The sequence below is a fragment of the Cydia pomonella genome, chromosome 5 (genome assembly GCF_033807575.1).
Source record: "Cydia pomonella isolate Wapato2018A chromosome 5, ilCydPomo1, whole genome shotgun sequence".
Lineage (NCBI taxonomy): Eukaryota > Metazoa > Arthropoda > Insecta > Lepidoptera > Tortricidae > Cydia > Cydia pomonella.
Window position 1 is genome coordinate 11,764,826 of NC_084707.1, and position 13,223 is coordinate 11,778,048.

Sequence of the window (13,223 nt, forward strand, 5' to 3'; positions counted from 1 at the left end):
TTTTGTATTGTTTTTATTATATTATACTTTCATATTCATATTGTAAAAAACCTAAACTAAGACCCAATAAAGGAATAATATTATATGAATGAAATAGCTTTTTACTTCCACATTAAGCTTACATAAAACAGATACATTACCTACATTATAAAACAGTATAAAATAACAATAATCTAATGTGGATCCCTTTTGGGTAAAAGCTTCCTCACACTTTCTCCATTTGTCTCTATTTTGAGCTGTCGTTAGCCAATCTATGCCTGCTACTGAGATGATGTATTCTGTCCATCTCTTTTTTGGTTTTCCCCTGCTGGCCCTGTCCATTTAATAATACTGTATAGTTGTGACTTGAATTTTCTAACGCACTTAATCAGTTTGTCCGTAACTTCTGCCATTGCAAACAATATTGTTATTTACTTCGTTCCGCGCAACCGCTCCGCCTCCGATCCGCGCTCAGTGTGACGGGCGAGTGGCCGCGCCCGTGCAGCTTCCGCCCCATGTGAATTCAGTCAGCGGATTGAGGGCGGATTGAACGCGGCGTCGCGCTTCGGCAGTGTAGCATAGCTCATAATCATAACATAACGTTCTGCATTCCAAGTTGCGCTGCGGCACCGCGCGCATTCCGCGTCGGTTCCTCTACCGCGTCGATATGACGGAGCCTTAAGGTATTTTTTCATTGCGTATTATCCTTGGGTACACCTTAACTCACGCATGACCAGGATTTAAACCCGGTACCATCGGCTTCATAGGCAGGATCTCTACCCACTAGGCCAGATAGGTCGTTATTACGCCTTTCATTGTCTCACTACAGTCGCTACGCTCAAAACTCATTAGTCTCCTAGGACACTACAAGGGCTGAATTTGAATCCTGATTAAAGATAGCCCTTGTAGTAAAAATAACTTTATATTTATCTGCTCAGAAAGATAATTTGTTGACGGTTAATGTAAAATAGAAACACAATACGTAGATGACATATATACGCGATTAATAATCGACTGAACTAAGTATTAAACAATTTTTTTAACCTTAATCACCAGTAAAGTAGTAAATGCACTATTTCTTAAAAAAATATTAATTTCATTGCCATATGTGTTCCGCTACCAACGCTACATATGTAGGAGGCTAATTAAGGCATTCATAACAACGACGTTTACAGAGATAGCGAGCATAACACCACAGGCTAACCAGTATGTCCACGAAAGCGCTTCGAGTGCTTCAACATTACGAAAATAATAGATCAGATCAAGTTAATTGTTGTACACACTCACACTCAACACTCGAGCAAGCGAAATATCCCAAAACTGACTCACCAGCGTAGCGAGTGGTCTGAAAAGTAGAATTTCGAGGGTTTCAAGGCACGAAAGTTAAACAAATTTTGTCACCAAGTGGAACACAAAAAATTTCACCACACTAACGCGAGGAAAATACTAACTGTAAGGGGTAGTCCTAATACAACGCGACTACGCGATTATCGCAAGTTCGCGAGTTTCGAATAGGTGTCCTATTTGGTCGCTTGTTTGATCGCGCGTTCGCGCAAGTAAAATTCGCGCGAATTTGCGATAATCGCGTAATCGCGTTGTATTAGGACGATGCCTTTAACATCAAACAAAATCAAATCCAAATGAACATTGAATATTTATAATTCAAAATACAGCCTCAGCCTAACCACTGAAACCCGTGGTGCGAAAAAGGTTTCAATGCACGAGGGTTAAACAAACTTTTGCTACCGAGTGAAAATCATCACTTTAAAAATCAATTATACCAGCCAACATAAGGAAACAACTAAAAATTTGCATCAAGTTACTTTGCCACCCCTGTGGATAAAATGCAACTTTCTCATCAGTTTTTGAACAAGCAAGTCTTTACGAGCTAATGTGGTAAAAAATATATTATGAACATGCTTATTGAAATCGAGGTCTACTTGTGAATGGCACGGCACCGTGCCCGTTCTAAGCCGCGCGGTCGGCAGTCGGCACTTGCTGACCGACTAGTGCCTCTCTACCTGCCCCAAACTATTGGCCTTCGCCGCGATGCCGTTTGACCGGTTCTCTCACTCACACTTATGGGACAAAATCTCTCGCAAATTTACTCCCACTCAACAGCCGGTTTGGCCGTCTAGAGTCTACCACACATTCGTTGACCCAACGGTCGTTTTGCTTCGTATGGCTAAACATGTTGATACGAACGCGGCCTCATTCCAGTCTGCATAAATAAATCTAAATACTTTGTTCTAGAACGTAGGTATATTATTCGGGAGCAAAGTTATCGAGTATAATAAGAATGAAGGTATAATCATTTAACTAACTGATGAAAGTTATCAAACTTTAAGCGGTGCAAAAGTTGTAAAAGTGCACATTTGTTGTTTAATGGAAGTGTTTTGTTATTTACATAAAATAAGTGTGAAGTGTTGTTAATAAAGGTGCTATGCGTTACATAATTAATTTTGATTAAGGTTTAAATTCCACAATATGAGCATGACCCAAGCTCCATCTAGAAATATGGAATCATTACCAAAGCAGTTTGTATCCGCGATGCGGACGTTATTCGATATTATGGATGATAAACACACTGGGTACGTAAAGCTCACGGATATAGAAAATCGTTGGAGAGATGACCGCACAAAGGGTTTGCCAAGAGGTGTTATAGAGAGCCTTCAAAAGGTCGCTTCCCATGACGGTTTACTAACATTTGAACGCTTTTGTACCGGCCTTAAAATCTGTCTCTTGTGCAATCAAGTTGAAAAAAGTTCTGATACAGTTAACAGACTTAACGACGAAGAATTAGGAGGCGGTAATGTTCAAATGAGCACCAATAATCAAAGCCCCCATCGGCCGCCTTCAGCGCCCCTACTCGATGTCGACGTGCAGCAGGACAAGAATTGGAACGCGATTAAAAATACGGAGAAAACATCACAACAAAGAACTATAAGCATGCCCCAGTTGTTAGGCCGCAAAGATGGCCCTTTCCAAGATATGCGAAACCACGGAGCAGCAATAAATAAACACGACAGGGTTTTCGCTCCTCCAAAACCGCCAAGATTAGAGAAAAATTCAGCAGAAAGGAAGGAACCATTTAGAAACTTCAAAACAGATGACGCACCACGCTTTGAGCCTGAAGACATTGGGGACTTAAAAATAGACTTTGAGGAAGTAGCTCGGTCGGGAGAGGAGCCCAGTAGAGGCCTGGGAGATGGAAGACCATCAAACGACACACAAGCGCAAGGTATGCGTCGCACGCGCCGTCGCGAGCCTCGGCGACACACCCTACATAACGGTGTAGACTATAATCTCCTTAAACGAATGAAACAGATTGAACAAGAAAAGGATGTGTTGCTACAGGGGTTGAATGCAGTCGAGGAAGCAAGAGAGTGGTATTTAAAGCAGTTGGGCGAGGTTCAGGAAAAGATGCGACATGCTGGGCGGATGGGAGCTTATGTTGTAAGTTTAAGAATGACCTTCTTTATAACTTACCTACTCATAAGGTGTATTTTGGTTGCTTAATTACTAGAAAACAATTCGTCATTCTTTTTACCCGACTGCCAAAGGGAGGAGGGTCATGTTTTGCGAGTGTATGTATGTATGTATGTTTGTTTCTTTGTGGCCTCCTGTAGCCTTAACGGCTTGATGGATTTTAATGTATGAGGTATCGTTAGATTCGTCTTGATCACGGGAGTGTCATAGGTTTTTTTGGTGGTAACTAAAAAGTTATAAATAAAAAAAAAAATCTTCTAAAAAAACAAAAAAACCCGACTGCACACTAAAAAAGAGGAAAACAAGCCCCACAAGTATATTGTTGTTGATGGTAAGTATCGCAGGCAGGGACCAACAACCAAAATGACTATAAGTAACCCTCTGTTGGTCCTTTCCTACTCCTCTTTTTTAGTGTGCAGTCGTGTTTTTTTGGTTTTTTTTTTATAATAATTTTCATGACGAATCTAGTCATTTCATATAAGTTCTTATACCAACATATTGTCGGCACGGCACTGCCTACTGGGCAGCAGTGTTCACAGTCCTGCCCTTTGAGCTTGAAGTAGGTACTTAATGCCATACAATATATTTCCACCGCAAAACTGAAAATTAGCGCTTTCGTTTCGAGTAGATATACCTACCTAAGTACATAACGTCGTAATTTCGTCGTAATCATTCTAATTACACTAGGATTAACCCTACGGGTACATTAAGCCAGAACCCGAAGCCTTCCTTTTTTGACGCCAAGATTCGCAATATACTATCACTTAAGTAGGTAACTAGGTGCAGCGACATTCGGTTAGTGTTGTCTAACAGTTATGGTATGGTTCTTCCCAGGAGCCATGGAGTGAAGCGCATCAGGAACGCCTGGAGCTGCTGCGGGCGCGAGTGCTGGAGTTGAACCGGCAGCTGGGCGCGCTGGCGGCGGGCTGGCGGCACGGCCAGCTGTCGCTGCACATGAACCTGGCACTGCCGGCCGCGCCCAACGCGGGCGTGTTCACGTCCGCCACCAAGCAGAATCGCATGTTAGCAGAGGTTCGTATTAATTACTAAAAAACTGCGTCTGTTACGTTTTAATATACACCTCTCGTCTCCGGTGGATTCGTTATTTTCTCTACACACATTGTAATTGTCATCTTTGATTTCTCTATTCTAAAAACTTTCAGTTTGCCCCAACCCATGTATACTGCTATGCTACGACTATTTTAGGTAGCACCTTCTTGGAAATCTAACATTCAATTTTACTGGAAGAAATTATTTGCACCGATGAATGTTACCTTTCCGCTAATGGCCCTTTTAGCATACAGTTTTGCTTAAAGTATACTTAAGCTAAACAATCTTGATCCTCGTTATTTTCTACATTTTAATTGTTTAGTTTTCCGAGTATTCTATCTTTGAAATTTGTAGTCTATCATTAAAAAAGACTTATGAAAAAACATTTATTTCAAAGTAAATACGAGTTTTGTCGAAAAAAAATTCATTTACCTAATAACGTGTCGATATTATCCCACAAACACAAAGTATCATAACTAGTTATAGGGGAGAAAAAAAGATGGTCTAATAAATTTAGTATATCGTCTTTTTAAATACCTAGTTGGTTACTGAATTCTGTTACTGCAATAATCTTTATCTACATAAAATATACGAACGAAAGTTGAATACAATATATATTAAAATGAAGTACACAAAATCAGAAATTACATATGACAATATCATTCAAAATGGCCTCCTCTGGCCTTGACACAGGCCCTCAAACGTCGAGGCCAGTCATCAATAGTGGCACGCACGATTGTCTTGTCTAATTCCGTCACTGTCTTGGCCCACTTGAGGGAGTCAAGATTTGTGTGGGGTTTAGCACAGGCTTTCTCCTCAATAACCTGCCATATGGCATAATCCAGGGGGTTAAGGTCCGGGCTGGAGGACGGCCAGTCTTCGTGGGCAATAAAGTCAATTTTGTTCCTTCGAAATCAGTTCGACTTGAGTTGTTTTTGCCTTATGTGCAGGAGCTGAGTCCTGTTGAAAGACCCATGGCTGGTTTTGAAATAGGGTGTGGCTTAATGGCTTCACTATTGGTTCGAGAACGGTTTCCTGGTAAACTTTGGTCCCAGTTTTCACACCTTTTTCACAGAAATGAACCTGTGTTAGCCCTGAGTATGATACACCCAGCAAAATCATCACATAAGAGGGATGATGGCCTCGTTGCACTCTCGGAACAGCCGCAATTGCCTCTTGACTGTTTTTTGCATACATTCTGTCATTCTGGCGGTTACAACGTTCTTCAATGGTAAAAATATTTTTCATCTGTAAATAGTATTTTTCGGTGGCCATTTTGTGTTTCCCGCTTCAATAGCACGCGACTTCTCTCTAGCCTCATAGTCTTTAATCGTCCATTAAGCAAATGACCTTTTTGTCTGCGGTAAGCGTGTAGTCCAAGGTCTTCATTGATAACTTTTTTTAGGGAGCTTCTCTTCACAGACATCTGTGTTGCCAACAACTTTTGCTTCTGGGCGGGGTTTCTTGCAATCCTCGCCTTGACTGCCTTTATTAGAGCTGGGCTCTGAACGGTGCGTGGTCTTCCAGACCTCTTGCGGTCATCGAAGCTCTGAGTACTATTGTATCTATTAATTGTGCGATAAACAAATTGTTTGTTGATTTTTAGGGTTTCAAGCAACTTCAAAATCATGTTTGGCGGGTGCCCACATTTGTGCAATGCAATTACTGCGATACGATTCTCTTTTAGGACCCAATTCATTATAGATACGACGAGATAAGCGTTATGTGTGGTATATAATTATATCTCACAAATCCACCACATTATGTAATTTTTTATTTTTTCGGTAGCATTTGTTTTAACGGAAATATAGAGGTTGCAAATCGAGTAACAGAACTTAGTAACCAACTAGGTATTATCAAAGGTGTTACAGCGTTTTTACTTATCCAAAATAGAAGGTAAAAAGGCTTTTCTCAGTAAAAAATTAATGGTATCGCTAGCCTACATAGTAAGTGAAATAATGGCAAACAAAAGGGCCAATATTGTTTTGGCTCTCCTGAGAACTCGAGGCGAGAATTATTATTGTTTACAGTGATTATTACCGGGGTTTCGCTCAGTCGTTTTTGGGTGTTGTTATCACTGATTTTGTTTGCGTATTATCGTGTCGGTTCCCCTTCTTCTGTTAAAAGAAAAATAACATGCGCTACTGACTAACTAAGTAAGTAATATTGATATGATTTCGCTCAACTTTGGTCATTATTTGCAGTAACTAACAGGATTTCTATTATCTTTTTACTACTCGTATATAATGGAATATCACTGTAATGCATACTGAAAGAATTTACCTCTATTTAAATACTATTTTTCAAAGATACAGAAAGTAAGCTTTTCTCATGTAATTTTATCAAACCGGCGGTGTATAAAAGATATTAATACATGTTCGACAAATTTGTCGTTTAGTACCATTTACGTATTATTATGTGAGTATAACTTAATTTTTGACTAAAAATAGTCCGTTTTTGGCCGAATCCTTCTAGAACATAACCTTTTTTTATACGGATCCGTATTAACTATTATCCTAATTCCGAATCCGGATATCCAGATCCGAAAAATTTACGGATATTGCAAACCCTAGGTAAGCAGGGGGTCCCAATGTCACGCAAAATATTTATATATGTACTCTAAAATATTATGAAGAATTTAAATTGGAACAGGAAAGGAATACAGATTGGCACGAAGTTTCTGAGCAACCTGCGCCTCGCAGATGATATCGTACTCTTCGCAAATTCACAAAAACAACTAGAAACGATGCTAGTAGCACTTTGAAAACAAAAGTCGCTACAAATGGCTACCTACGCCCCACACCCAATAAACTTAAACGAGACGCCCATAGAGTACGTTGATAACTAGATTTAGATAGATAGATAGAATACTCTTTATTGGCACACCTCAGTAAAAAGATGCAAGAAAAAATAACAATTGATTAAATGTAGAGGCAGACAACAGGCGGTCTTATCGCTAAAAAGCGATCTCTTCCAGACAACCTTTGGGTAGCGGAAATAGAGAAGTTAATCGAAAAAGTACTTAGGTGTTGCTAAACCGTTAAATAGGAAGCCTACATTCACACACACAATTACAGTGAATAAACATACACATATAAGGAATACAAATAGACATACATAAACATATACATATATATATATATATATATATATAATTAACCGAAACATAGCTAAATATGACAGCAGCATGTCAGCCACAGAGTAAAAATAACTATGTACTATATAAACACTAAGGGAGAGATCGCGTCTAACGCCAACGGGTAAGGAGTTCCAGAGTCGGACAGCTTGAAAAGTAAATGAAGTGTAGTAAAATTTTGTAGAAAAGATGGGACGGAGAGAAGCAGGCTGCGCGACAGCCTCACAGAATTTAGATAGTTAAAACGCTCCTTGATATAGCGGGGAGTTGCTGGAAGGAAAAGAATAGCATATAGGAGAGACAGAATATGAAAGTTACGACGAAAACGAATAGGCAACCACTTGAGCTGTGAGCGGAAAAGAGAAACATGGTACCTTGGCAGGCAAATATATTTCAGCAAAACAAGACACGAAGGCGAAATAGGTCGCAGAATCAACATTACCTGGAAGAAATATTGGAGTTTCAAAGTAAATAAAAAAAAATAAAGCCTGCTAGCGTGCTAGGAGTAAAATTTAGAGACAAACAAAAAAGTGAAAATATACGTATGAAAACTAAAAGAATAAACGCAGTACAAGACACGCAAACGCTAAAATGGAAATGGGCAGGATCTCTTGCCAGGTCTACAGATAACAGATGGACAAAACGCGTCAATAAATGGTTGGTTCCGAGTGGCAAAAGGAAATCAGGAAAATCAAAATACCGTTGGGCCAACGACATCAAATACATAGCGGAGACAGATTGGATGGAGAAGGCAAAATAGCGGAATGAATGGAGACAGTGGAGGAGGCCTATTCCCAAAAAGGGGCCATGTCTTAATATATAAAAATGTTTTATAATGTTTTTAACTTTTTGTATGTAAAACTATGTAGTCATGGAAATAAAGGCTATATTATTATTTATTAATGCTTCTCCTGTCACTGACAGTTTATACCTATCAAAGGAAAAGACAAATCTATATATATCTATAAATATATAATTCCTCATTAACAAGTCGCTTCCTACCAACGCAACATTGGGTCAGTAATGAGAATCTAAATTTCAAAATTAAAAGTCTTTTTCGCTGACAACTTTAGATCCCTGAAAGTTGTGGGTTTAATGAGTGCCTGGGAAATATTGAGTACGTATTTATTTTATATTTTGTTTCATTAAAGTTATATTCTTTGTTTCAGGAAGTAAATCGGAAAAATGAGAGAATAGCTGTTTTGGAGAGGGAAAAGTCAGCACTGATCAGAGAGGTGTTAGGACAAAGAACTCGAACAAAGATAATGGATAACTTTGCTTGACACACAAATTATAATTTTTTTTTAATAAGATCATACAGATATTTAGGTGCTTTTAGTAATAGTAAAAAACATAGAAATATATGTATAAGACCCAGAACCATGTGTTCATAAGCCAAATAGTGCTATCTCAATAACATAAAAAAATCAGTGAGGACAGCTGCCCAATTCCATGCTGTGTAAATGGTTAAGCTAACTTTTTCATTCATAACTTTGGCAAAACAATTAGATTCAGCAACAAAATGGCCAGTTTTTTTATTAAAAAAGAATTCAAGGCAAATTACCATTTGAATCTAGCATAAAAGATTATCACAAAGCAACCCAGGTTGGGGCCCTAGAAAAGCCACACACCAAAGAAAACTTATTTTATACATTTAGTGTGGATTTTTTTTATCAATTCTCATGCGATTTTTCTCATTTTCTTGGTTAGTTTTGAAAATAGTAATCAAAATTAGGATAAGTAATTATTTTGTTGTTGACTTAATAGTTTTGACGCCTGTGGCATCACCGTGAAAAGTAAGTTTTTCGATATTTTTGCCGTAAGAAATGTTCATTATTTTTAATCAAAGTGTTCAATATACATTTACACAATAAAAAAAATATGCTGAAATTTAATGTTTTAAAACTCGAATATCTTTACAAAAATGTTACCAATTTTTTTTGCATTAATTTGATGTTGAAAATGTGTTTAATGAAACATTCAATCGTCATGAATAGGCATCGGAGTTTTTATCGCACGCCAAGACTAATAGCGAGCTATGGAGTCGACATCAGCAATAAAATTCAACTCATATTCATACTCATACTCATCCATTTTTCCAACAATCCTTTAATTTTTTCTTTCAGGACATAAATATTACAAATAAGAATAATGACCATTTTTTTTGTACTGATTAATCTATATTCATATTATTTTTACCTCTTTTAATATACTTATTGTTTATTTATGAAATATCGTAATATAATCTGTACAAAAAAGTGGTCATTATTGTTATTTAAATATTCAAAAACAAAATTAAAGGGTCATTGTAAACTCGTCAAGTTCTTGTCCTTGATTATAAAATTAAAATCACGAATTAAATAGGTGAATGAGTATGAATATGCTAATGTCAACTCCATATAGTCAGACCAAGATAAGTCGGCAGCTATTTTGATAGCCCAGCCTGTGCAAGTGTTGAGTAAACAACATAATTTCACAGAAGTTAGCAGTTTAAAATAACTAAATCTCTGCCAACTTATCTTGGTCTGACTTTAGCTCACTATCAGTCTTACCGTGCGATAAAAACTCCGATGCCTATTCTCGAATTAAAATGTTAAGGAAGGTTTCCTTTTATTACTTGTTTTGCAAAGCAATATGGGATGACACACTTCATTGACATATTTTAAAAACCTTTGTTAAAAATCTTGTCTGTCATATGATTCAAATAATTTTCGAGATAGTGTCATTGCTGCTTATTATATGAGAGCAGAATGGCATACGTAATTTACTATAAAAATAAAATTGTCATTAAAAATAAGAAAAACTCAAGATACACTATATGGATTAATGAGGGACTCTATTGGTTAAGTAATATAAATTGGTAAGTTAAAAATCAATTTACACAACTGTGTACATTTTATTTTCTTGTGATACTAATACTATGTCTTTCAATTAACAGTAGTGCCATACTTACAATAAAAAATCTATTTATACTAAAACAAAACTGCAATGAAAGGTTGCTTGCTTACATTAAGATAATATAATCAATAAAATATGAAATACAACCTTTACTGTGTTAATTCTTTCTTGTAATATAAGGAATAATCATATTCCCTGAATGGCACATCATATGTGAGGTTGCCCTGGTCCCATGCTCGCTCGATGGCCACAAGGAGCTCCTTTTGCTTCTTTCGACACAGTCCTGTCTTGAATGCATCCAGTATCTGTAATGAGAAATGTACATATTTCTTTTATTTGTATTAAGCACTCATGTAGTTAGTAGATCATGGATATACAAATCAAATTGCCATAAATATGAAAGTACTTAATCCAAGTTTGTAAATTCACAAGTTGCTGCCTCAATATTACAAGTTTATGAGTTATGATTAGCATGTGATTCTATGTGTCTTGGGCTATATTTTGCTGAAACCAGGCTCTTAATATTGTCAACTAATAGTCAAAAATTCTCGATATAACATGGTTCTATGTTGTGGTTATAAAACTAACAAGGGCAACAAGGTCCTATAAATAATAAAAAATAAAAATTGTTTATTTCGGACCATTAAAAATCCATAGTGCTTTTAGTAAAAAATCTTAATAGCTATCTTATTATCTATGTTAATCAATTACAAACTAATCCATGCCTAACCACCTCACCAAAAGGCTTTGCCATACTTATCCCTCCCAATCACCACACCGACCCAGTATTTAGAGAGCAGGCAGTTGAATCTCTCGGCCTATGTTTGTTTGATTTTATTATTGTATAAGTGGCTATATATAATATATTGGATTTGATATGATAACCTTTCATCATAAAAGTGAATTGCATTGCATGTGTAAAATGATATAGACAGTCACATACAGAGTAAACTTTTAAGAAAATTCATTTAAAATCCCAAAAAACCCAAAGACAGAATAATGGCAATATTAGTTGCACTCCAAAGATTTACAAAAACCTGTTGTAGGAAAGTCCGAAATAGGCACTATTAAATGCATGTACAGGTGGATGCCAGAAGCAGATGTGGGGTACTATGAATTTTTAGTGTTCCAAAGCCAAAATAGCAAAAACATAACTCGTAAAATACAGTATAAAGCTATATTGATAAGATAAATGACCCTGTATACTGCTCGCCTGTGAGTCGGGCAACAAACACTGGCTATCTCTATATATCCCTATTATTCTGAATCAAATTAATAATTTTAGTACTAAATACAGACTACAGACAAACAAAGTTGTATGTTACACAACAGAATGTTTTTATAATGGTTCCAAAGTTCTAAAAAACAAATTGTTTATATTTAATACATAATTAGCTGATTATGGTGTATTCTTATATAATTATTTGTGTTTCTACAACTACCATATTCATTTGTCTACCAGATCTTTAACCAGCGAAATATGGGTATACTTACTTTCAAAATTTATTATCTCCGTTCATTGTTTATGTAACATAGAACCTTGTAATATTGGGGCAGCGAAGTATTAAAATTCATACCTGGCCAGTGTGCTCCGAAATAAACTGCTCCAGTAATTTAGTGTTCCTGTGATCCAAAACCAGATATTCATCCCTACAAATGGGGCAAGGGTTTCCTGTCGATATGATACCGTTCCTCACACAAGTTTTTCTTGTCTTTTTTGGAGCAAAAGCACCTTTGTGGTTACGTCTGTACAAGAACCATACTGGTTTCTCTCCATAAGTCTGTTGGTAGGCTTTGCTTTGCATATATCTTATACTGGTTTCTGGGGGGATAATTTTGTTCCTATCTTTAGCTGGATCAATCGTTTTTTGTTCCTCGCCTTCAGCATTGTCGGCCGGCTCACAGTAAAAACGAACGCTGGTCCTAGCCTCCGCTAAAATGATTCTCCGTATAGATGATTGTATACCACTCCACAATGCCATGACTAGATGATTTACTATTTTGTTGTATAAAATGACCGATAAAGAGAAAAATGAAGTTCCCAAAGAATTAAACACGTTATTTCATCAAGAGAATTGAGAAATGCATAGGGCCAACGCATACGGTAAGGTATGGTATGTCACTTTGACATTGACGTTGACGTAAACATGACAGCATTGATATTGTTTTTACAACCTTACAACAATTCACATTGCGGATTTAGTCGATCGGTTATATTTATTGCTACCTGAAAAAGAATATTTATAGTCAATAGTCAACTTTATTCATCCCTTTCTTTTAGGTGCTAGAATAGTACTAGCGTAAGACAAAGACAGTGTGATTATCTCTTTCTTTGTTTGAAATTAAACAGTTCTGGGCCAAACTATAGTAGTCTGTGCGGAAAGAGAAGAGTTTTAGAATGGCTTATTGGCTACAATAGTCCTGTCAGTGATGATAGATCGATCCCAATAGAGCGTGGCACGACCATTTTCGAGAACTGGCGTAGGTGAATACTTGTAGTACGGTACTTCGCGGTCCACAAGGCCGTATAGAAGAGCAAGTTGCTGGTGAATAATCCTGGCTACGAGATTATGTCTGTGCAAGTACTCGCCGTTAATTATTATTATTATTTAAAAAAAAATAATCCTCTCAATTTGCGAATTTTGGTTTTCGCGGTGGGCCCCCTAACTCT

At 37.1% G+C, this 13,223-nt stretch overlaps 2 protein-coding genes across 2 annotated transcripts; one reads left to right on the forward strand and one right to left on the reverse strand.

Annotated features, from left to right (window-relative positions):
• On the forward strand, positions 1-9,027 carry LOC133517711 (suppressor APC domain-containing protein 2-like). The gene is made up of 3 exons (XM_061851087.1): positions 1-3,435; positions 4,303-4,500; positions 8,824-9,027. The coding sequence occupies exons 1-3, from the start codon at positions 2,467-2,469 to the stop codon at positions 8,935-8,937; spliced, it is 1,281 nt and encodes a 426-aa protein (XP_061707071.1). The 5' UTR covers positions 1-2,466; the 3' UTR covers positions 8,938-9,027.
• A 1,631-nt stretch (positions 9,028-10,658) lies between these two features.
• Positions 10,659-12,683, reverse strand: LOC133517712 (small ribosomal subunit protein mS40-like). Its single transcript, XM_061851088.1, has 2 exons — positions 12,130-12,683; positions 10,659-10,857 (listed from the first exon to the last, which is right to left on the reverse strand). Exons 1-2 carry the CDS (start codon positions 12,532-12,534, stop codon positions 10,702-10,704), a joined length of 561 nt encoding a protein of 186 aa, XP_061707072.1. The 5' UTR covers positions 12,535-12,683; the 3' UTR covers positions 10,659-10,701.
• Between the last annotated feature and the right edge of the window lie 540 nt (positions 12,684-13,223).